This window comes from Mobula birostris, chromosome 11, assembly GCF_030028105.1.
Source record: "Mobula birostris isolate sMobBir1 chromosome 11, sMobBir1.hap1, whole genome shotgun sequence".
NCBI classification, from domain to species: domain Eukaryota; kingdom Metazoa; phylum Chordata; class Chondrichthyes; order Myliobatiformes; family Myliobatidae; genus Mobula; species Mobula birostris.
In genome coordinates this window covers 107273925-107298231 of record NC_092380.1, presented here as the reverse complement: position 1 = coordinate 107298231, position 24307 = coordinate 107273925, and the positions used below count along the sequence as shown (strand labels likewise).

General features: G+C 44.3%; 1 protein-coding gene across 4 annotated transcripts in view; it reads right to left on the bottom strand.

Moving 5' to 3' along the window:
- wt1a (WT1 transcription factor a) overlaps positions 1–24307 on the bottom strand; it is a 150405-nt gene that overhangs the window by 35484 nt on the left and 90614 nt on the right. For all 4 annotated transcript variants that reach the window (XM_072272809.1, XM_072272810.1, XM_072272811.1 and 1 more), the window contains exons 4-5: positions 17789–17891; positions 10132–10282 (exon numbers count right to left, since the gene is read on the bottom strand). In XM_072272809.1, the coding sequence (XP_072128910.1) occupies positions 10132–10282; positions 17789–17891 (254 nt within the window). The remainder of the gene's footprint in view (positions 1–10131; positions 10283–17788; positions 17892–24307) is intronic.

The window sequence follows — 24307 nt, the reverse complement described above, 5'->3', positions numbered from 1 at the left end:
ACAGGAGCTTCCATAGGGAAATGCAACGTCTCTGGGAACATCTGGTTCTTGCAACTTCAAAGTGGGTTGGGAGCCTTCAGGATTGTATAGGTAAACCTCAAGACTGTGCATTGTGAGTACACTAAAGGTCTACATTAAATGGAAAAAGGAGTGCACTGCCCCACAAAGCCCACCCCCATCCCTATTAAGGGCTCCTCCTGCACCGGCTGTGAAAAAATTGCAGTTCCATCATCAGCCATCCCAGAACCCACCAAGCCAGGTCATCCTCAGTCCCTTGGGTCTGTCCGAGAAGAAGAAAGTGTAAACACAAGGGATTTTGCCATCCTGCTGAAGGGTTTCGGCCTGAAACGTCGGCTGTTTACTCTTTTCCATAGATGCTGCCTGGCCTGCTGAGTTCCTCCAGCATTTTGTGTGTGTTGCTTTGGATTTCCAGCATCTGCAGATCTTCTCTTGTTTGGGGTTCTGCAGGCGCTGGAAATCCAGAGCAACACGCACAAGAAAGAAGAAAGGATAGTCCTCATTACATAGTGATGCAGTTTCTACTTCCTGCCCTTCCACTCTGGGGCTTTAGTAAGCCACATCAGGCCTAAAAGAGTGACAGCCAGATGCCGGTCACTCTGTGTTGGGAGGTGTGGTAATCTGAAGATGATCTCAAAGGATCAGATATAGATTCATTCCACTGTTCCTGAAGTTGATCTAGGGGGAAGTTTTATCAAGTTCTGTGTTGTCATTCATGTCCACGAGTGTGTCCCACAACACACTCTTTCATCATTTTCTGGAATCATTTTAACTTTGATCAGTTTTGCAATCACATCAAGCTCAGTTTACACCTATCTCCTCTGCAGTGACCTTGAAGCAAGCCTTCAGCACGGCTATAGAATGAGGGCCAAGGCCTTGAGGTTAAAAAAAGGAAGAACAATTGTCAATCTCTGTGTGACATTTGTCCCACTCTTGTGACTAATATAGAAATAATATTCTGTTCCATAGCCAATGCCAGTGGAAGGATATCAAATTTCCTTTGGAATTGCTTAAGATGCATATTTATCCTAATTTTTCAGCATGAACTTCCATCTAGCAGTAAAATTCCAATGGATTTCCTGAAAGCAAATAGTGGTGCCAAAATTTAGACTCAATATTTTGAATCATACAGCACACATAGAGGGACATTTCCCCCTCGTGCCTGTTGTAGCACCATGAAATTAAGATAATCAGAGATCACTTGCTTGTTGTTTTTCTCCAGCTCATTTTTAATATATTCCCTTTCCAGTGCTAAGCCGTTTTCGAAAGAAAAGACGCATTTTGATTTTTGTTTTTTTTTGTTTCTTGAAATACATGTCACAATGTAAAACATTTCTTTAAAAACAATCGTTAATCTCTCTTCTTTTGTCTTAAGTTAATGTGTTCTAGTCGTCTCCCTGACCAATAGTGTTACCACAGTTTGGTTTAGAGTCAGAAAGTCATAGAGAAGTACAGTACAGAACTGGCCCTTTGGCCCATCTAGTCCATGCCAAGCCATTTAAACTACCTACTCCCATCAACCTGCCATAACCCTCCACACCCCTACCATCCATGTACCTATCCAAATGTCTGTTCATCATTAAAATCGAGCTCGCATGCACCACTTGCACCAGCAGATCGTTCCACTCTGTCAGTGGAAGCTTTTGTCAAAGGTTTCTCATTAGATATTTTAAAAGGCAACGTCTACAGATAGAACACTGTACTGTATAATCATTTTAATGTTTCAACAGTACCCATCACATCAGTCTTAATGAGATACATTCTTTTTTGAGATAACTGGGGAATAATGCTAACAATCACAGAATCTTCGTAACCCAGAAGAATGTTAACCATGGAGAAAGCAGTTCACCACATCATCCCAACTATAGTATTTGCATGATTACTTTCTGTTTTAAAATAAAGAGAAAAATCAAAACATTTCTTTTGCAAAGGAGGAGGACCAATCGTCCTTCACTGTTAAAATTAAAAATAAACATTGGCTGGAGAATGGTCAAAAGTCACCAATAACTCAGGAGTGGAATGCAACTCTGTGACAGCTTCAAGAGGAAATGCCAGCAAAGTGTGGAAAAACATTCCCATAAAATCATCACTTTCTGGAACGGGTTGGGTCCAAACCTTCTGAGAGGATGGTGAAACATTTTGTTGATTGCATAATAATAGATAGACAAGAGGGAGGGCCCAGTGATGTTAGAAGATCACAGTGCCCCAGAAGTGCAAAACTTCACAAATCAATCTCTCCTGAAAGCACTTTTTATTTAAATACGCTATCAATTATCTTAAAAATGTTACCTCCTGTAACTAATAAAGTGCCTACTAAGCGTATGTTCCTGCCCTTCTGCAGCTGTAGTCCACCCATTTCAAAGTTCAACATATTGTGCATTCAGAGATGTCCTTCTGCACAGCACTGTTGCATTGCCTTCCTGTCAGCTTGAACCAGTCTGGCCATTCTCCTCTGACCTCTCTCATTAACGAGGTGTTTTTGCCCACAGAACGGACACTCACTGGATGTTTTTTGTTTCACGCACCATCCTCCGTCATCTCCGGAGACAGTTGTGCATGAGAAACCCAGGAGGCCAGCAGTTTCTGAGATACTGAAACCATCCCATCCGGAAGCAAGTCAATCCATGGTCAAAATCAGTTATACACACATCAAAGTTGCTGGTGAACGCAGCAGGCCAGGCAGCATCTCTAGGAAGGGGTACAGTCGACGTTTCAGGCCGAGACCCTTCGTCAGGTTGCAGCGTTCACCAGCAACTTTTATGTGTGTTGCACTCTCACACCCTCACACCCTCTCCATGAACTGTTTGTTCTTCTGCCAGCAGGCAAACGTTACAGGAGCATCAAAACTAAAACCACAAGGCTACTAAACAGCTTCCTCCCACAGGCAGTCAGACCGTTAAATAGCTGCTCCACCTGACTCTGCTTTGGACAATTTTAACTTGCACTGGACACTTATAACTTGATTTTAACTGACATGTGGCTGTTGTGTTTTACTATTTATTGTTATGTTTATTATTTAGTGTTGCCTTTGTTATGTTATGATTACACAGCTCCTGGGAAACGCTGTCTCATTCTGCCCTGCAGAGCTGATGTATGGTTAGAATGACAATAAAATTTGTTGAATCTCTCTTTGAAATTCCAGCATCTGCAGATTTCCTCGTGTTTGCGTCAAAATCACTTCGATCACTTTTCTTCCCCCTCCTGTGGTTGGTCTGGACAGCAACTGAACCTCTTGGCCTTGTCTGTGTGCTTTTGTGCATTGAGTTGCTGCCACGTGATTAACTGATTAGGTATTTGCATTAATGATCAGCTGAACAGGATACCTAATAAAGTGGCCACTGACTGAACATCCAATAGAAAAACCTCTGCTTCACACAGCTCTGAAGTCTGAAACTAGAGGGCTAAGGTGAGAGGGGAAAGATTTGAGGGGCACTCTCTTTATATTTAAGTGGCAGGTTCTCCACACAGGGAGTGATGTGGGTATATTGAAGGAAGTTCTAGAAGTGGTTACCACACTTGAAATACTGTGTATGGTTTTGGTGTCTTTAGTTAAGAATTGGAGTCAGTCAAGAAGAGATTTACTGGGCTAATTCCAAGGTTCCTTTACTACAGCTAAACTTGTCAGAAGTATGCACTTTGAAGTTTCAAGGAGTTATCTTGTTGAAGCATATAGATTCAGTCCCCTCTGAATGCAGCTGTGATATTGTCTCTGATTAGTAATACAACTCCCACCTCTTCTTTTACCCCCTCTCTATCTTTGCTAAAGCATTGAAACCCCGGGACATTAAGCACCCGTTCTTAACCCTCTCTCAACTAAGTCTCTATAATGGTCACAACATTATAAATCCATCTGCTTATCTGTGCTCTGAGTTCATCACCTTTACCCATTATACTCCTTGCATTAAAATACACACACTTCAGCATAGGTTCGCAGAGTTGCTTTCTGCACAGTGTAACAGTCTCGGATTCAGCAGCTTTGGCCTCTGCTGTGACCAGTTGGATATAACATGACAATCCAACCTGAATTACAAATCGTTCCCAAATAAAGGATCCTTGGCCCACGTTGTCCATATCAACATCGGACATAGAATTGTACAGCACAGGAATGGGGTCTTCAGCCCACACTGTTGTGCCAGATTAATGACATTAGTAATCAAATACCTAACAAACAATTTCATTCCGATTCCATTCCCGTTCTGATGTGTCGATCTATGGCTTCCTCTTGTGCCAAGATGAAGCCACCCTCAGGGTGGAGGAGCAACACCTTATATTCCTTCTGGGTAGCTTCCAACCTGATGGCATGAACATCAATTTCTCTTTCCGGAAAACAATTTTTTCCCACCCCCTCCCTTCTTCTTCTATCCCCTTTTACTTCTTCTCACCTACCTATCACCATCCCCTGGATCCTGTCCTCCTTCCCTTTCTCCTGTGGTCCACTCTCCTCTCCTAATAGATTCCTTCCTCTCCAGCCCTTTACCTTTCCCACCTACCTGGCTTTGCCTATCACCTTCCAGTTATCCTCCTTCTCCTCCCCCCACCTTTTTATTCTAGGGTCTTCCCCCTTCCTTTCCAGTCCTGATGAAGGCTCTCGGCCCAAGATGTCAGATGTTTGCTCATTTCCATTGATGCCGCCTGACCTGCTGTGTTCCCCCAGCACTTTATTGTGTCGTGCTTTGGTAAACATATGAGGCTGGTATTCTTTAATGTCTGATCTCATTGAGACACTTAAGGTGGTTAATGATAGATAAAATGAACAGCAGAGACCTTTTACCAGGGCAGCAGTGGCTAATACCAGGTGAGATCCTTTGAAGGCGATTGGAAGAAAGTTTAGGGGAGGTGCCAGAGGTAAGTCTTTCACACAGGACGTGGTAGGAGCCTAGAGTGTACCAACAGGAGCTGATGCATTAGGGACATTTAAGACAGGCACACAGATGAAAGAAAAAATGGGGGGCTATGGGCTATTGTAGGAATGAAGGATTAGATTGATCAAGGAAGAGGTTGAAAGGACAGCACAATATTATGGGCCAAATGGCCTGTTCTGAGCTGTACTTTTCTATGTTCCATGTAATCACCCACAATGCAACTGAAAGGGGGAGCAGGCTTAACAGCCAGGTAGCCTCCACCTACAACAATCCCTTTCATCCGTGTGAATGCAATAAGCCATCACGAACTTCTACAACCAGTTCTGCTCATAGATCTGAACATTCCCCACTGCATTACACACGGCACAGGTATACAGTCTCCACAGGAATAGATGGAAGAAGGCAGCCGGTGGGGGGGAAAAGTAACTGGACTTTCTTTAAATTGCCAGGGCATCAAAAGGAATGGGGTGAAGGCAGGGGAGTGGGGATGACTGGAAGAATTGGATCAGCCCATGATTGAATGGTGGAGCAGACTCGATGGGCCGAATGGCCTACTTCTGCTCCTACACCTTACGGTCTCATGGTCTAAATTGTATATTAGTGTACAGATGAGTAATTTGTTAGATGTTTGGAAGGTGTAATATTTTTAGGCATTTTAACAAATTATTTTTCATGCTACTGAATAGTGATGCACCTCCAAGAGGACCACAACTTTGACATAAGGTTTGCATGCCTCAGTGACCTGGAGAGCGAAATTGGCTGGAATCAGGGCTTTATGCTGTGACCCCTCTTGGTAGGGTCACCTATGCCTAACAGGTTAAAGGGTAGAAGCCGGACCTGTCCTCCAACTTCAGGGGTTCAGCCGAGGGTTAACAACACTCACTGGCAAAACAATTTTCTTTATGGAAACAGCAATGAAGAATTCTTCTACATCTGAGTGGGACAGTATTCCTGAGTTTCCAGCTGGAACTTGCATGATTGCCAACTGTGGAAACCGAGTTACTGACGTGATGAAGGAAGCCCTGAACACCATTAAAGACGGGGGACCTTCATTGCTGCCCTAACCACCAGCTTTGTAATGGGCAGTAGAGAATAGTGACCCTGATAAAAGCAATTGTTCTGATAACTGAGGCAGCACGGCACTGAAGGGATTCCCCCAACGCTTTACAGCATTGGCTTAAGGTCAGGGTTCAATTCCCGCTGCTGCTGCCTATTTAGGAGTTTGTACATCCTCCCTGTAACCCCACGAGTTTCCTCTGGGTGCTTTGCTTTCCTCCCTCATTCCAAAGACGTCCGGGTTAGTGTTTGTGAGTCGTAGGCATGCTGTGTTGGGGCCAGAAGCATGGCGATACTTGCTGCCCAGAACAACTCTCATCAATTTGATTTGATGCAAACAACGTAACTCACTGTATTGTCCATGTACATATGACAAATAAAGCCAGTCTTTAATCTTTATTTTCAACTCACAAGCCTGGGAGTCTGGCCACACCGGCTATCAAAACCATTCTGTGAGAGCAGCCACAGTGTGCAGAGAAAGAGCCTCACAGCTTGCTCAAGTGCTGGGAGCTAAATTCCTAACAGAAAATTGAGCCAAGGGTTGCCATGGAAACAATCCCAGAGCAGTAGAAGCTCCGCCTCAAATTTTGCCTCAGTGTTTGAGACCATTAGGGGATCAGCTATTTTGGATTGGGTATTGTGCGAGGATGTAATGTTGAGGCTTTATAAAGCATTGGTGAGGCCTCACTTGGAGTATTGTGAGCAGTTTTGGACTCCTTATTTAAGAAAGGATAGGGTTCAAACGAGGTTCTTGAAATTATTCTGAGATTGTAGGGCTTGTCATATGAGGACCATCAAAGGGCTTCTACTCATTGGAACTCAGAAGAATTTTGAAAGACCTGGATGGAGTAGAGAGGTTGTTTCCTATGGTGGGAGAGTCACACTCACCTACCAGTCCTCTTAGAGGGGTCAGCAGTGAGCAGTTTCGTGTCCAATCGAAGTGGACTGGAATATTAAAACTGGATTTTTGTGCAGCCTAATTGACGCATCTTTGGTTCATTTATTTATTTTGTATGTGGAGGTAGAGCATGGCACAGGGCCTTTCAAACCAAGGAGCCACACCAATCAGCAACCCACCGACTTAATCCCAGCCTAACCACAGAACAATTTACAATGACCAATTAACCTACTAAGCAGTACATCTTCGGAATGTGGGAGGAAGGGAGAGACCTAGAGGAAACCCATGCGCTTACAGGAAGGGCTGGACCAACTCCTTACAGACAGCATCGGAATTCAGCTCTGGACTTCAGCCCCAAGATGTAAAACATCACGCTAACTGACGATAGCAGTTCTTTAGCCAGAGGGTGGTGAGGCTGAGGAATTCATGATGGAATGGTGGAGCAGACACGATGGGCGAATGGCACCATTGGTATGATATATATAAAGTTTTAAGAGTGTTTTGCAAAGCTAGAGCACATTTGAGCCATTTACATCATAAACCACGCAATGTTTTTAACCTGGATTGTGAATGACCAAATTATAAATATGTTCTTATATGATGTATTATGCAGAGTGCACAGAAAAATCTCCCCTTTATACTAGTTCAAAGCACTGAGGCAACTAGCCCTAGAGTTATGTTTTTAATCGATATATGTAGTATCTACAGCTTGTCAGCAAGCTTATTCCGCTCGAGTTTCCCACTGGAGTTCTCAATTCCTGTTACTGACAACGCTCCCCTATTCTTGCCAATATTTATTATCGGGATTCTCATTGGGAAAATGTTTTTCAACTTGACAAGTCGACCTTTCACTTTTTTTTTATGATTATGATATGAGATTTAATTTGTAGCTCAAGTGAAGGAAGTGCTCGACCATTCAAAAAAAATCTATTATATTGGTTTACAATCTTGAACTGAGTACATACGGGACAAATCTTGGCCGGCATTATCATATAATAAATTTGACTTCCTTTGGGGTTTAGAAGTTAGGGATTTTATAATTGGCAGGCATTTAAACCATTAATGGCCATAACATTTGGCTAAGTTTCAAATAGGAAATTTGGATCTCAAGGTAATATGTCCCAAATCCCCCATATGGTGGAAGCTATCCTGGATAAATACCTTCATTCAGGAGGCAACTATAACTCACTCCCAACGTTGTCACACGTTCAGATATTTATTGCACAATCCCTAATAGATTCTACCTGGAAAGGATTGAGTTCTAAATGGGATAACAGCCCAGGAATAGAAGATGAAGTTGTTTTTGATGTTACCTTGTCCTCAGGATGCTGAATTCAAAATAAAACCTAAGCAGATGAGATTCTGCAGACACTGGAAATCCAGAGCAATACACAAAAGTGTCGAAGAAAGCCAACAGGTCAGGCAGAAGAGGAGAGGAATAAAAAGTCAACATTTCGAGCCAAAACCCTTCATCGGGACTGGAAAGGAAGGGGGAAGAAGCCAGAATATGAAGGTGGAGGGAGGGGAAGCAGTACACGCTAGAAGATAATAGGCGAGCAGGAAGGTGAGGGGAGGGGGGGATGAAGTGTGAAGCTATGAGGTGATTGGTAGAAAGGGAAAAGGGCAGAAAAGAAGGAATCTGACAGTAGAGGAGTGTGGACTGTGGGAGAAAGGGAAGGACGTGGGGCGAAGTTAAGATGGCGCTGAACAGTGACTCCTTTGCTTACATCTTCGGAAACAGCTCTATTTCCATCTTTAATATCTCAATTTTTCCCTTTCAGGGTTCTTTTGAAGAGCCTAACATGGAGTTACAGGCTGACCAGTTCTTTGCAGGAATGGGACCCGTTCTTGACGTTTCAGGACTGGCTGTGTTCGGCACGTGAAGGGTTCAACCTGAGAGTCCGGCTCGGATTTGGAAGCCTGGGTTCTTGGGTCTCTGGAGATAGGCAGATTGAGGGTCAGTGTCATGACAGGAGATGCGTATGTCATCGGGGGAGTCAATATATTTGCTGTCTGCCCAAAGACCCGGGATCTTTGAGATCTTCAGGCACAGAGCTCGAAAAAAGCGACGTAACAGACTTTTAACATCGTAAACCAGCGAGTTGTTTGTTATGTCTCCCCACTCGCTGGGAAAATGGAGACATCTCCCTCTCCCTTACTAGAGAGAGAGAACCTGTGGTTTGTCGAATATCAGGTGACACATGAAGTCTTTGGGGTAACTGCAAGTCTGTGTCTTTGCCATTGCTTTGCTCACGCTTGAGTGCTCAGTGGTGGGTGCCAATGCTTGTTTTTGCCTGTGGGGTGAGGGGGGATCATTGCTGCTGCCACTTACGCGTGGAAGGGAGGGGAGCTGGGGGGGGGGACTTTGGGGTTCTTACGTTTAACCGTCATTTATTCTTTGGGGCACTCCTCTTTTCGTGGATGTTTGCGAAGAAGCGGCATTTCTATATTGTCTACATTTCTCTGGCATTAAATTGAACCTTGGAACCAGAGACAGGTGATAGGCAATTGGGGAGAAGAGAAGGGTAAGAGGGGAGCCAGAATAGGAAATGAAAAAGCAGCAAAGGGGGAGGAGGGGGACGTTACCAGAAGTTGGAGAAATTGAAGTTCATGCTGTAAGATTGGAGGCCACCCAAACAGAATATAAAGCGTTGCTCCTCCAACCTATAGTGGCCTCACCATGGTGGTAGAAGAAGCCATGGACTGACATGTCAGGATGGGAATGGGGAGCGGAATTAAATTGGGTGGGTACCAAGAGATCCCCCTGATTCATCTACCCTGAGGTCAGGAGGTTATTTTCCAGGCAGCAAGTGGTGGCTGGCAGGATGGGAGCGGGCTTGGCTTCATTATTCAATCTCAGAGGAACTAAACTGTCCCATTAGAGATGATTAAAGATTAAAGGTTGGCTTTAATATATATAGAAATATGTTGTTTTGTGATGCACTGGGGCAGACTGCAAGAGTCACCACACTACCAGCACCAACACAGCATGCCACAACTCACCAACCTACTAACCTGTACATCTTTGGACTGTGGGAGGAAACCAGAGCACCCAGAGGAAACCCACATGGTCACAGGTGGAACATATGGAACACATTTGCAATCCCTAGCACAGTTTTAATACCAGTTTGAATGGTACCGCCCCAGCTCAGCCCCATTCAGCTAGAGCTCATGTTTTCTAGATGGAGCTGAGCCTGGCCCCTACTTCCGGTAAACTTGATGCGCGTGAATGGATCTTCATTCAACCTGTTTAGTTACAAGAGGAGCCTCGATGAGCCAAGACCACACAGTGCTTACCTGTGTGCTTCCTGCTGTGCATCTGCAGGTGGGAGAGCTTGAAGTAACGCTTGTTACACCCGGGGTATGGACACATGAAGGGGCGCTTTTCATTGGCTTCTGTGTTGGCTCGGACAATGGTTGGAGCCACGCCTGGAACTCTCCGAACATCCTGAAACAGTAAAAATGCACCGCATTACATTGGCACTGCATAACCTTTGTACTTAGTCCATTCTTAGATTTGAAAGCAGTAATGGTATAATAGAGTCACAGAGCACTACAGCACTGAAACAGGCCCTTTGGCCCATCTAGTTAATGCTGAACTATTATTTGACCTAGTCCCACATGGGATGTTGCACAGGCATTATTATGATGCACGTCCAAAATACTGAGCAGTTTCCCATTCTGTCATGGTATAAACTGACTGTGTAGGTTTTCCTAATCCTTTCTTACAGCTAAGAGTAGAGAAAAATATTCAGCCTGGCATACATTTGTGTGCTTATATCCAATAACCCCTCCTTATTTCCCTTTCAGAAGTTGTTTTGGAAAATACTCCACCGTCCTTCCGGATTGTGCACAATGAACTATAAAACTTTTGCTCATTGAAGTTTCCGATGATAGATCAGACAATCAAGCCTGGACCCACAACACCTCCTCGCTAGTCAAGAAAGCATAGCAGCATCTACACTTTCTGAGGAGACTGAGGCGTGCAAGGCTCCCAGCCCCATTTTGGCAACTTTCTGCAGGAGCAACATCGAGTGTGTCCTGCTCGGATGTATCATTGTGTGGCACGGGTGCTGCAAGGCATCAGACCGCAAGTAAAAACAGTAAAAAACTGCCGACAGGATCACTGGGGTCTCCCTCCCCCCCCCCCCCATTTGTGACATTTACCAGGAGCATTCTAGACAAAGGGCCCAGGGCACTTTTGAGTATCCCTACCACAAGTAATCACTTTGACCCTCTACGGTCAGGAAGGAGGTATAGGAGCAGCAGAACTAAGACTGCCAGGCTTCCCTCAGTCTGTGAGAGTAATGAATACCCTGCCACCCCCGAGGTCTCATCACCAGGACAGTGAACTGTTTGTTGTTTACCCGTGCGGCGCACTTCACATTCATTTTGAATAGTACTTTATTAACTTATATGTGGTAATATGTTGGTTTTGTGTGCTGTGTGAGATATATGCTCTGTGGATATACTGTGGTCCAGAGGAAAGTTGTTTCATTTGGTTGAGTATGTGCACAGTCAGGTGAACTTGAACTTCTTTGCTCGACAGTTCTGGGAGTAAAACCAGCCGTTCCAGCTGAACCGACTCCCAAAGGGAACAGTAAACAAGAGATGCTGGAAATCCGGAGCAACACCCACAAAGTGCTGGAGGAACCCAGCAGGTCGAGCAGCGTCCATGGCAGGGGCTTCCAATCTCTTTTACGCCATGGGCCAATACCGTTAAGCAAGGGGTCCATGGACCACAGGTTGAAAACCCTTGCTCTATGGAGAGGAATAAACAGCCCCCATTTCAGACCAAGACAGGTTATTCCTCTCCATGAATGCTGCCTGACCTGCTGAGTTCCTCCAGCATTTTGTGTGTGTTACTCCCAAAGGAAACATCTCCTCTTTACATACTCCATCAAAATCAATCAGAATTTTAAATCGCCCTCTAACATTCTTTGCTCTCAGCAGAACAATCCCAGTCACCCTGGTCTCTCTACACATTTTCAGCTCATTTTTCTGGCTTTATATATAGCAGTGTGTATTTGAATAAGCTTAAATCTGACTTCCCTTGCTATTTTAATCACAACCTGTAATTATTTGAAATCACAAAGCCTTGAGGGAAAACTGAGGTGTAATAAGAATTTCAATTATTTAATTTGCTGAAACCAGGGATTCATTCCCTCCAGTCCCATGTTGAAGTTTAGCCAGATCTTCCCATTACTCAAGTTCAGAGCATAGAATGTAGAAGAGTACATGTCCTCCAGCTCACAATGTTGTACCGACCTATAGAAACCTACTCAATGATCAACCTAGCCCTTTGCTCCTGTGAAAGCAAATGAAAGTAAAGTCCTTTCCTCTGTGAAAGGCCTTAACTGCAGGGTTTACTGCTCCGTTGTGGAGATATTCATCATATACCATAGATTCATGGAGTCATACAGCACAGAAACAGGCCATTCGGCCCACTAAGTCTGACTATCATGCATCCATTTATATTCATCCTACATTTTATGCCTCTCACATCCCCAAAACCTCATTCCAGATCCAACCACTAACCAGCATACTAAAGGCAACTTGACAGCCTGCAAGGCTCCGGGATGTGGGAGAAAGCTGGAGCACTCAGAAGTAACCCATTTGTCCACAGGGAGAACATGAAAACTCCACGCAGACAGCGTCGATGTCAGGATTGGACACAGATCGCATGGTAGTGTAGTGGTTAGTGTAACGCTATTACAGTGCCAGTGATCCAGGTTCAATTCTGCCGTTCTCCGTCAGGAGCTTGTACGCTCTCTATATGACTATGCGGGCCCGGTCATGTGGGTGTAATTGCATGGCACAGGGCCTTTGGGATAGGGGAGCCTGTTACCATGCTGAAATCCTAAATATAAAATAGGTTAGCATGGCACGATTACAGCTCGGGGCCTCAGAGTTCAGAGTTCAATTCTGGTGCTGTCTGTATATTCTCCAGATGCTCCGGTTTCCTCTCACACTCCAAATACCTACTAGTTAATAGGTTAATCAGGTTAATTTTATTTATTTATTGAGATAAGTATGGAGTAGGCCTTTCAAGCCCTTTGAGCTGCACCACCCAGCAACCCGATTTAACCCTAGCCTAATCACAGAACAATTTACAATGTCCAGTTAACCTACCAACAGTACATCTTTGGACTGTGGGAGGAAACTGGAGCACCCGGAGGAAACCCATGCGGTCATGGGGAGAAAGTACAAACTCCTTACAGACAGTGGTGGGAATTGAACCCAGGCTGCTGGAACTGTAAAGCATTGCGCTACTGTGCTGCCCCAATGAGTGGGTTGCTGAACAATGTGCCGTGCTGGGCTGGCAGGGTCTGTTCCACGCTTGATCTCGCAATGAAATAAAACAAAAATAGAGGAGTGCAGCGGGTAGTGCTGCTGCCTTAGAACACCAGTGACCAAGGTCTGAACCCAACCTTCGGTGCTGTGTAGGTAGAGCTTTCATGCTCTTCCTGTGACCACTCGCTCCTCTCCCTCACCCAAAGGACAAACTGGTAGGTTATTTAGATACTATAATATACCTTGTTCAAAGTCAAGTTTATCGTCAAATCTTTGAGTTCCTGTACATGTGTGCATAGGTGCAACGGGGAACTTTCATGCAACAATATCACAAGCAATTAGCATTAGAGACACAGCGTTCACAAAATTAAACATGTTACATACAGTTTTTACAAGAAACAACACAACTACAATAAAAAAGTCCACTGTGGAGAGAAGCAACCGGGCCATGGACAGTCCCAAGCCAGGCTGCAAAGGGAGGAGGGATTGGCATGAGGCTAGTCACGCCATCTCGTAAAAGCTCAGTGCTATAAAAACACCAAACCCAAGTTCCAAAGACCTCATCCCTGGAAGAAGGATCTGCGAAGATGAGTTACAGCTGGGGACCAACTTGAAAGACTATCTCAGGACAGTGGACTCTGGAGAGCTGTTGGAGGCAGCCCATGGCCCAGTTGGGTTGGTGGGCTGAAGTAAGTCAGTAATGCAAAGCGGTCAATTTGTTGCTATACTGAGGCAATGATTATGGTTGTGCAGGTTGTTTCAAGGGAACAGGCGATTTCCCTGCAATGCCAGGGATGGTGGAAGAGGCAGATACATTAAATACATTTAAGAGACTCTTGGACAAGTACATGGATGAAGGACAATTGGAGGGTTATGTGAAGAGGTAAGGGTTGGTTTAATTTTAGAATAGGTTAAAAGGTCAGCACAACATTGTGGGCCAATGGGTCTGTGTTGTGCTGTACTTTTCTAGTTTCTATGTTCTATCTGTTCTATTTTTGAACCCAGTGGTGTGGGACTTCAGGCTTCTGTACCTCCTGCCCAAATGTACCGAGAGACAACGGTCATGACCAGCATATGTGAATCTTTGATGATTGATGTGGTTTTCTTGAGCCAACACCTCATGTAGATACTTTTAATGGTGGGGAGGGATACCCCCGTGATGTAATGGCCTGAGGCTGTGAAAGAGAATATAATGTAAGGAAATATGATCCGAAGCCTCAAACCCAACAGGCTAAATGGCCTTATTCTGTGCCACAGTAAGTAAAAATTAAGCTATACCAGACACCCCTACTACCACAGGGGACAAGGGCAACAGGTGTTTGGGAACATTGCTCTCTGCTAAGACGGAAATACTTTCAGAATCAGAATCATGTTTGTTAACACTGGCACTGTATGTCATGAAATTTGTTGTAATACAACAAGAGTATATTGCAATGCATAATAATAAAACATTATTATAAATTACAGTAAGAAATATATATATACACACACATACACAGAGATAGATAGATATATGAATATATAGCCATTTCCTCTCTGGGAAAAAGTCTCTGGCTGTCCACACAATCTATGTCTCTTATCATCTTGTGCACCTCTATCAAGCCATTTCTCAACCTCCTTTGTCCAGAGAAAAGTCCCTAGCTGACTAAGCCTATCCTCATAACACATGCTCCGGTAAGTCTCCTCCACACCCTCTCTAAAGCTTCCACATCATTCCTGCCTCTAACGCTGCCAGGTGTGAACCAATGGGTTCAGACCAGAGTTCTCCACACTAATACTCCTCAAATGAAGCAAGGGAGGAGGAATGCTGGAGAGATTGCTTCATATCAATATAATTGAAAGAGTTGACAGGAAACTTACAGGGAAGTTTCCAGGACTTGAGGACCTGAGATACAGGGAAATGTAAAATAGGCTGGGACTTTATTCCCTGGAACATAGGAGAATCATGGGAAATTAATGGAAGTATATAAAATGATGAGGGGTGTAGATGGGGTGAGTGCAAGAAGTCTTTTACATTGACTTTGGATGAGACGGGAACCAAAGGTCATAAGCTAAGGATGGAAGTTGAAATATTTAAGAGGAACCTAAGTGGTAACTCCTCCACTCAAAGGCTGGTGATTGTGTGGAATGAGCTGCCAGCAGTAGTGGATGAGGGTCTGATTGCAACATTGAGAAGTTTGGATAAGTACATGAAGGGGAGAGGTATGGAGGGCTATGGTCCAGGTGTGGGTCAATAAACATAGGCAGAATAATAGTTCAGCAAGGCTAGATGGGCCGATATATCTGTGCTCTATGAGTATAATCGATAACTTGTATGATGGGCTAGTCAAAAGAGGAAAACCCGAATAGATTTAATCTCAATGAAAGTTCAAAGTAAATTTATTATCAAAGTACAAATTTGTCACCATATACAACCCTGTAGTTTATTTCCTTGTAGGCATACATGGTAAATCCAAAAGACACAATGGAATCAATGGAAGATCGCACCCAAGAGGACAGCTAAACAACCAATATGCAAAGAACAACAAAAGAGAAAAAATAATAATAATAAAGAAAGAAACAATAAATGAGATTAAGAATCCTTGATTGTGAGTCTATAGGTTGTGGGAACAGTTCAGTGATGGGGCAAGTGAAGTTATGTCTTTCGGTTCAAGAGCCTGGTGGCTGAAGGTTAATAACTGTTCCAGAACTGGGTGGTGGGGTCCTGAGGCTCCTGTCACTTCTTCCTGATGGCAGCAGTGAGAAGAGAATATGTCCTGGGTAGTGGGGTCCCTGATGGTGGATTCTGCTTTCCTGTGACAACACTCTATGTAGATGTGCCCAACGGCAGGGAGGGCTTTTACCCGTGATAGACTGGACCGTATCCACCACTTTTGGTAAGATTTTCTGTTCAAGGGCATTTGTGTTTCTGTACCAGGCCATGATGCAACCAGTCAATAAACCCTCCACCACATATCTATATAAGTTAGCCGAAGTTTTAGTTGTCATGCTGAATCTTCTTCGCAAACTTCGAAGGAAGTAAACGCACAGCCCTGCTTTCTTCATAATTCTCAAGTATTAAGAAGACTAAGAGATTCTCCCATTGATGATTCCAACTTCAATCAAAAATAGGAATAGTGTAAATGGGGGCTTGATGGTTTGGCACAGACTTGGTGGGTCAATCTGACAAGATGTCCCTTGGTGGCCTATAACTCTCTGTGACTCCATGATATGCATAGGTTTTGAATGGGATGTCAAAGGTCAAATTGTGAGGCTGTTTCCCCTTGAGGAAGTATCTGGTATTAGGGTACACAGCTTCAGAATAAGGGAATAAGATGTAGATGAGGAAGAATTTCTTCTCTTGGGCAGCCATGAACCTTTGCCGTTCACTATCCAGAGAACTATCCAACAATGAGATGGATAGATTATTAAAATGCTTTACTATGGAGGTCGTGGAGGAAAGTAGAGACCTGAAATCAGATCAACTCTGATCTTATTGGATGGCAGAGAAGATGAGCAGTGCTGTATTCTGCTCCTCCTTCTTATGCCCGTAATCCAGAAAGCACGTTAATTTTTAGAGTCCTGCGGATCAGTCTCCTCCTTTTAAGATTAAACGCAGGAGATTCTGCAGATGCTGGAAATTCAGAGGAATGCACTCATATACAAAATGCTGGAGGAACTCAGTAAGTCGGGCAACAGCTATGGTGTTTTAAAGTATCTATAGTGCAGGAATGGGGGGCTGACTAGAATGGTGAATCAGATTAACTACCTGGGGAAATGGGGCTGAGAGGAATAATAAATTAGCCATGGTGGAATGGCAGAACAGACACAATGGGCCAAAAAGCCTAATTTTGTTCCTATGTCTAATGGTCTTATAGGAAGAATCTTTTAAGATGGCGTGAAGTTTTTGTCTTAATAGCCCTATAGCACTTTCCAGAAGGGAGTGTATGGAAAAGGCGGTTCGCTGGGTGAGTAGTGTCTCGAAAAATGCAATGGATTATAACCTCTCTTCTCTTTATTATGCATCGCCCTATCCTTGGAGCCTGAAGCACCATCTGTTTAGAAGAGTGTAGAAAGCAACTCTATAGTGTCAGCGGGGTCAAAGTGTTCACATTTTCATTTTCCATGGACAAAAACCATGGCACAGATAGAAGTGTGTTGTAAAGTCAGGGTGTGAATCATGGTCTCCCTGTCAGAGAGGAAGTCATAAATAACCTGCTCTATCAGTGGTTGTGATATATCAGAGAGAAAGGTTTCACTGAGAAGATAATGTAATGATTAATATTCAGAATGAAGTACAACAAGTGCAGATAAAATCAGTACTGATTGAAACTATTCTGCCAATTTCTCAACTATCTCCAGCAGACTGGGGTGATAGTTGTAAATCTTCAGACAGCTGCCATGTTGACTGGTTTGCAAGCCGATGATAGAACGAGTGTCAAATCCACATTTTTTTTTCAATCTGCTGATACAAAACAGGATCTCTTCTCTGCTGCTCCCTAGGCACCGGGAAAATCTCAAATTAGAACCATCTGCATACACAAGTGGTCTTGTAGTTCCGTCTACTTTTCACACTGCCTGCAGTCGGCTTTCTCAAGGGGTCAAGTGCAAAAGGGTTGGGTTGGGTTTCTCAGAAAACAGCAGAGAAACATATGGCGGAACATAAGCCAGTATTACTCACCTGAAGCCCTCGGAAGACACCGTGCGTGTGTATTCTGTACTGCGTGCTACAGCTATACAACATCGGAGCGTTGTGATTGTCAGTCTCGTATCCCGCTGTGTGGCTGAAAAACAAATGATTCGTCAGTCAGGACAGGATGGCAAAACTATGATCACATTTCCCCCTCCATTTACTAAATCCTAAAGACTTTAAAGATGATCTTTATTTGTCACGTATACAGCGAAATTTCATTTGCGTGATTGACCAACCCAGTTCGAGGATGTGCTGAGGGCAACCCGCAAGTATTGTCATGCTTCTGCCGCCAACAGCTCACTTTTAAGAACATGGTGACAATTATTCCTATAACAACAGAATGTAAGGCAAGTCAGATTAGAAATTTATGCGGTTCTTTTCACCATTTCAGGATGATTCAGTCTTTCAGAGAGAACGATATTTTTTGTAAACACAGGTCAGTTACTGTTGTACTGTAGAGAAATGTTACACCAAAGTACCCGCTGCAAAGATCCAAAAGATTCAAGATTCAGGATTCAGGATTCAAGCTGAACACATAAACTGCTGGAAGAATTCATCAGATCAGGCAGATCTCGGGAAAGGAATACGGAGTTGATGTTTCAGGCCAAGGCCCTTTATCATGACCTTTGACCCTTGGATCAAGATTCAAGATTGTTTATTGCCATTCTTCAGTATGAGTGTAAAGGAAAACAAAATGATTGTTACTCTGGATCTGATGCAGCATAAAAACCACAATATATATAAAAATCAAATCAAATCTATAACACACAATGTACAGTAACTATGCATACGATTATCTTATATATATAGTGTAGCACATGGCCAAGTAGTTAAGGCGTCGGTCTAATGATCTGAAGGTCGCTAGTTCGGGCCTCAGCTGAGGCAGCGTGCTATGTCTTTGAGCAAGGCACTTAACCACACATTGCTCTGCGACGACACCGGTGCCAAGCTGTATGGGTCCTAATGCCCTTCCCTTGGACAACATCGGTGGCATGGAGAGGGGAGACTTGCAGCATGGGCAACTGCCGGTCTTCCATACAACCTTGCCCAGGCCTCAGTCATCATCGAAAATCGATGGACAGCCATAGAAGATATATATATATATAAATATATATACACACACACACATAGACTGACTGTATGTTCATAAAGTGACGCTAGGTGCAGAAGTATCTGAACATGAGGTGAGTCTGACAGGAAATGACGAAGCGATTCTTGGCTAAAGGAACTCTTCTAGGTAGCAACAGGGTATATGAAAACAGGGTAAAGCAGTGACTGTCAAGAGTAGGTACGAGGTGTGGGGAGTAAGTGTAACTTCATGGGGGAGGGGTGAATGGTGCTGAGGGGCTGTAGAAAGGGATTGCCCCAAAAGCAGCACAATTATCATCTACCAGGCCACCTGTTTTAGTGAAGTTGTTTGAAGGACAAACACTAGCTAGGACACGAGGGAGAACTTCCATCCTCTCCTACAAAAGGCATCATGGAATATTTTACATTAATGAATTCACTCCAACTTTTACTAAAATCCTCGAAGTTTCCCTTGGTCCTATGGAACAGAGAACAGGTCCAGCACGGGAACAGGGCCAGTGGCTCACTACCTGTGCAAACCATGATGCCATTTTAAATAGTGGAGGGTCTCGGCCCGGAGTATCACCTGTCTGTTTCCCTCTGTGGATGTTGCTGAATTCCTCCATCATTTTGTTTCTGTTGCTCAGAGGTAACTATCCAAGCTTGCCAACCTCTCCTTATACCTAATACTCACTAATCCAGGCAAATTCTGAGTTCTTCTGCACCCTCTCCACATCCTTCCTGTAATGGAGCAACCAGAACTGCAAACGTTATTCCAAAATCTGGCCTAACCAAAGTTCTGTAAAACCATAAGACATAGGAGCTGAATTGGGCAACCATGCACTTAAGGTGAGAGGGGATAAGTTCATAGGAGATAAGTGGGGCAATTTTGTTTTAAACAGCGAAGAGCGGGTGCCTTCAATGTGCTGCCTGGGGTAGTGGCAGAAGCAAATACGACAGAGGCATTCTAGAGGCTCGTGGACAGGCACAAGAATGTGCAGGAAGTGCAAGGATACGGACATTGTATAGGCAGAAGTTAGTTTATAAACACAAGAAAATCTGCAGATGCTGGAAATCCAAATCAACACACCGAAAATGCTAGAGGAACTCAGCAGGCCAGGCAGCATCTACGGAAATGAGTAAAGCGAAAGCCGAGACCCTTCATCAAGACTGGAAAGGAAGGGGAAGAATAAAAGAGTGGGGGGAGGTGGGGAAGAAGGATCGCTAGAAGATGATAAGTGAAGCCAGGTGGGTGGGAAAGGTAAAGGGCTGGAGAAGAAAGAATCTAATAGAAGAGGAGAGTGGACCAAAGGAGGAGGGGACCCAGGGGGAGGTGATAGACTGGTGAGGAGAGGTAAGAGGCCAGAGAGAGGAATAGAAGAAGAAGGAAGGGGGGTGGGAAAAAATTGTTTTCTGGAAAGAGAAATTGATGTTCATGCCATCAGGTTGGAAGCTACCCAGAAGGAATATAAGGCGTTGCTCCTCCACCCTGAGGGTGGCCTCATCTTAGCACAAGAGGAAGCCATAGATCGACACATCAGAACGGGAATGGAATCGGAATGAAATAGTTTGTAAGGTATTTGATTACGAATGTCATTAATCTGGCACAACAGTGTGGGCTGAAGACCCAAATCCTGTGCTGTACAATTCTATGTCCGATCTTGATATGGACAACGTGGGCTGAGGATCCTTTATTTGGGAACGATTTGTAATTCAGGTTGGATGGTCATGTTATATCCAGCGGGTCACAGCAGAAGCCAAAGCTGCGGAATACGAGACTGTTACACTGTGCGGAAAGCAACTCTGCGAACCTATGCTGAAGTGTGTGTATTTTAATGCAAGGAGTATAATGGGTAAAGGTGATGAACTCAGAGCACAGATAGGTAGATGGATTTATAATGTTGTGACCATTATAGAGACTTAGTTGAGAGAGGGTTAGGAACGGGTGCTTAATGTCCCGGGGTTTCAATGCTTTAGAAAAGATAGAGAGGGGGTAAAAGAGGAGGTGGGAGGGGGGAGATTTCCATTACCAATCAGGGACAATATCACATCTGCAGTTAGAGGGGACATATTAGAGGGCATGTCTACTGAGTCTATATGGGTAGAACATAAAAATAAGGATACAATCACTCTCATGGGATTGCACTACAGATGCCCCAGTAGCCGCCGAGATATTGAAGAGCAGGTTCAGGAAAGGTGTAAAAGCAATAGGGTTGTTATCATGGGGTCTTCAACTTCCCTAATATAAAATGTGACCTTCTGAAAGCAGGAGGTTTAGGTGTGGTAGGATTTATTAAGTGCATCCAGGAGGGTTTTGTAAATCGATATGTAGATAGTCCATCAAGAGGAGGGGCTGTACTAGACCTGGTGTTGGGCAATGAGCCTGGCCAGGTGACCAACCTTTCAGTGGCTGAGTGATCAGGGAACAGTGACCACAGCTCCTGGAGCTTTAAGATAGCTATAGGCATGGACCTTGCAAGAGAGTATTAAATTGAAGCAGGGCAATTTATGAAAGCAGTAGGCAGGAACAAGGGAGAGTTAATTGGGAAAAGATGCTTTTGGGAAAGCCCACATTTGACATGCGGACAGTATTTAAAGACCAACTGCACAGAGTACAGGACAGGTGTGTTCCCGTCAGAAGGAAGGGCAAGGATGGCAAAATAAGAGAAACTTGGATGTGGAGAGAGGTGATGAATTTATTCAAGAAGTAAAAGGAAAAGTATGTAACGCTTAGGAAGATAGAGTCAAATAGAATCCTTGAGGATTATAAAGAAGCCAGAAGAGAACTCAGGAAGGGAATTAGAAAAGCCAGGAGAGGCCATGACAAGTCCTTGGCAAGTAGGATTAAAGAGAATACAAAGGCATTGTATACATTTCATCAAGAGCAGGAGGATAACCAGGGAGAGGTGGGACAACTCAAGGATAAAGGTGGGGTACATTTTTTTGGATATGGAGGACGGGGGTGAGGTCCTTAATGTGTATTTTACATCAGTATTTACCATGGTGGATAGGGAGATCAGTGCCAAGAATATTATTATGCTAGGGCATATAAAGGAGGAGATAGTGTTGTGTCTCTTAATGAGCATTAAAGTGGATAATCCTCAGGGCCAGATGGAATATGCCCCAGGTTATTGAGAGAGACACGAGAAGAGATTTCTGGGGCCTTCACTAATATATTTGTTTCCTCTCTAGCCACAGGCAAGGTCCCAGAGGACTGGCGAATGGCCGATGTTGTTCCAATAATCCTTGAAACTATAGACCGGGGAGCTTCATGTCAGAGGTAGGGAATTTACTGGAGAGAATTCTTAGGTGTAGGATTTCTATGTATTTAGAAAGCCATGGCCTAATTAGGGCAAGCCAGTATGGCTTTGTGTGTGGCAAGTTGTGTCTTACTAACTTGATTGAGTTCCCTCACGAGTGACGAGGGTGGTTGATGAAGGTACAGCTGCCGATGTTGTCTACATGGATTTTAGTCAGGCATTTGATACGGATCCTCATGGGAAGCTCATCAAGAAGATTAAGATGCATGGTGAATTGGCCGTTTGGATTAAAAACTGGCTTGCTCATAAAGGACAGGGAGGTGGTTGAAGGGACTTATTCTAGCTGGAAGTCTGTGATTGTTGGTGTTCTGCAGGGATCTGTACTGGAACCTCTGCTGTTTAGACCATAAGACAGAGTAGCAGAATTAGGTCATTCAGTCCATCAAGTCTGCTCCACCATTCTATCACAGCTGATCCTGAATCCTACTCAACCCCATACACCTGCCTCCTCGCCATATCCTTTGATGCCCTGACCAGTCAGGAAACTGTCAACTTCTGCCTTAAATATACCCATGGATTTGGTGTCCACCACAGTCTGTGGCAGAGCATTCCACAGATTCACCACTCTCTGGCTATAAATATTCCTCCTTACTTCCATTCCAAAAGGTCACCCCACAACGTTGAGGCTGGCCCTCCAGCTCTGGATACCCCGACCAGAGGAAACATCCTCGCTAGATCCACCCTATCTAGTCCTTTCAACATTCGGTAGGTTTCAATGAGATCCTCCTGCATTCTTCTAAATTCCAGTGAGTACAGACCCAAGGCTGCCAAACCCTTCTCTTATGTTAACACCTTCATTCCTGGAATCATCATCATGGAGGCGGAGTTAAGATGGCGCTAAACGGCAACTCCTTTGCTTGCATCTTCGGAAACAGCTCTACTTCCATCTTTAATATCTTTATTTTTTTCTTTCAAGGTTCTTTTGAAGACCCTGACCTGGAGTTACACGCAGACTTCGGTTCTTTGCGGGAGTGGGACCCTCAGGGTTTCAGAACCAGCCGTTGTTTGGCACACCGAGGGTCCGGCCTGAGAGTTGGCCTCATGTTTGAAAGCCTAAGATCTCATGGCTCTGGAGACAGGCAGATCGAGGGTCAGTGTCACGGCAGGATACTCGCGCTTCGTCGGGGAGGCCAGAAAATCTTTCGCTCTGGGCCCGAAGACCTGAGATCTTTGCAATCTTCGGGCACAGAGCTTGTTAAAAGCGACAAAACGGACTTCTAAACATCATAAACCAGCGGGTTGTTTTTACGTCTCCCGCTCACTGTGAAAATGGGTGACACTTCCCTCTCCCTTATTAGGGAGAGACGGAACCTGTGGTTTGTCGAATGCTGTATGAAATGCGACAGTCTTTGGGGTAACTGCAAGGTCTGTGTCTTTATTACCGCCTAGCTCACGCTTGTGCTTGGTAGCGGGTGCGCTTCTTTTGCGGGGGGGCGGGGTCAGGGAGGGGGGTGGGGAAGGGGGTATCATTGCTTTGTGGCCGCTTACACGCAGGAGCGGGGAGCTGGGGGGACTTTGGGGTTCTCACATTTAGCTGTTGTTCATTCTTTGGGGCACTTCACTGTTTTCATGGATGTTTTGCGAAGAAAAAGCATTTCACAATGTATATTGTATACATTTCTCTGAGATTAAATTCGACCTTTGAACCTTTGAATGAACCTCCTCTGGACTCTCTCCAATGACAACACATCTTTTCTGAGATATGGGGCCTAAAATTATTGACAATACTCCAAGTGCAGACTGACTCATGTCTTATAAAGTCTCAGCATTACCTCTTTGCTTTTATATTCTATTGCCCTTGACATAAGTGCCAACATTGCAGTTGCCTTCTTTACCACAGTCTCACCTGTAAATTAACTTTCTGGGAGTCTTGCATGAGGACTCCCTCTGCACCTCTGATGTTTGAACCTTCTCCCCATTTAGATAATAGTCCATATTATTGTTCCTTTTACCAAAATGCATCATCATACGTTTCCCAACATTGTATTCCATCTGCCGCTCTTTCGCCCATTCTTCCAATTTGTCTAATTCCTGCTACAATCGCATCTCTTCCTCAGCACTACCTTCCCCTCCATCCATCTTCATATCATCTGCAAAATTCTTTGCCACAAAACTATCA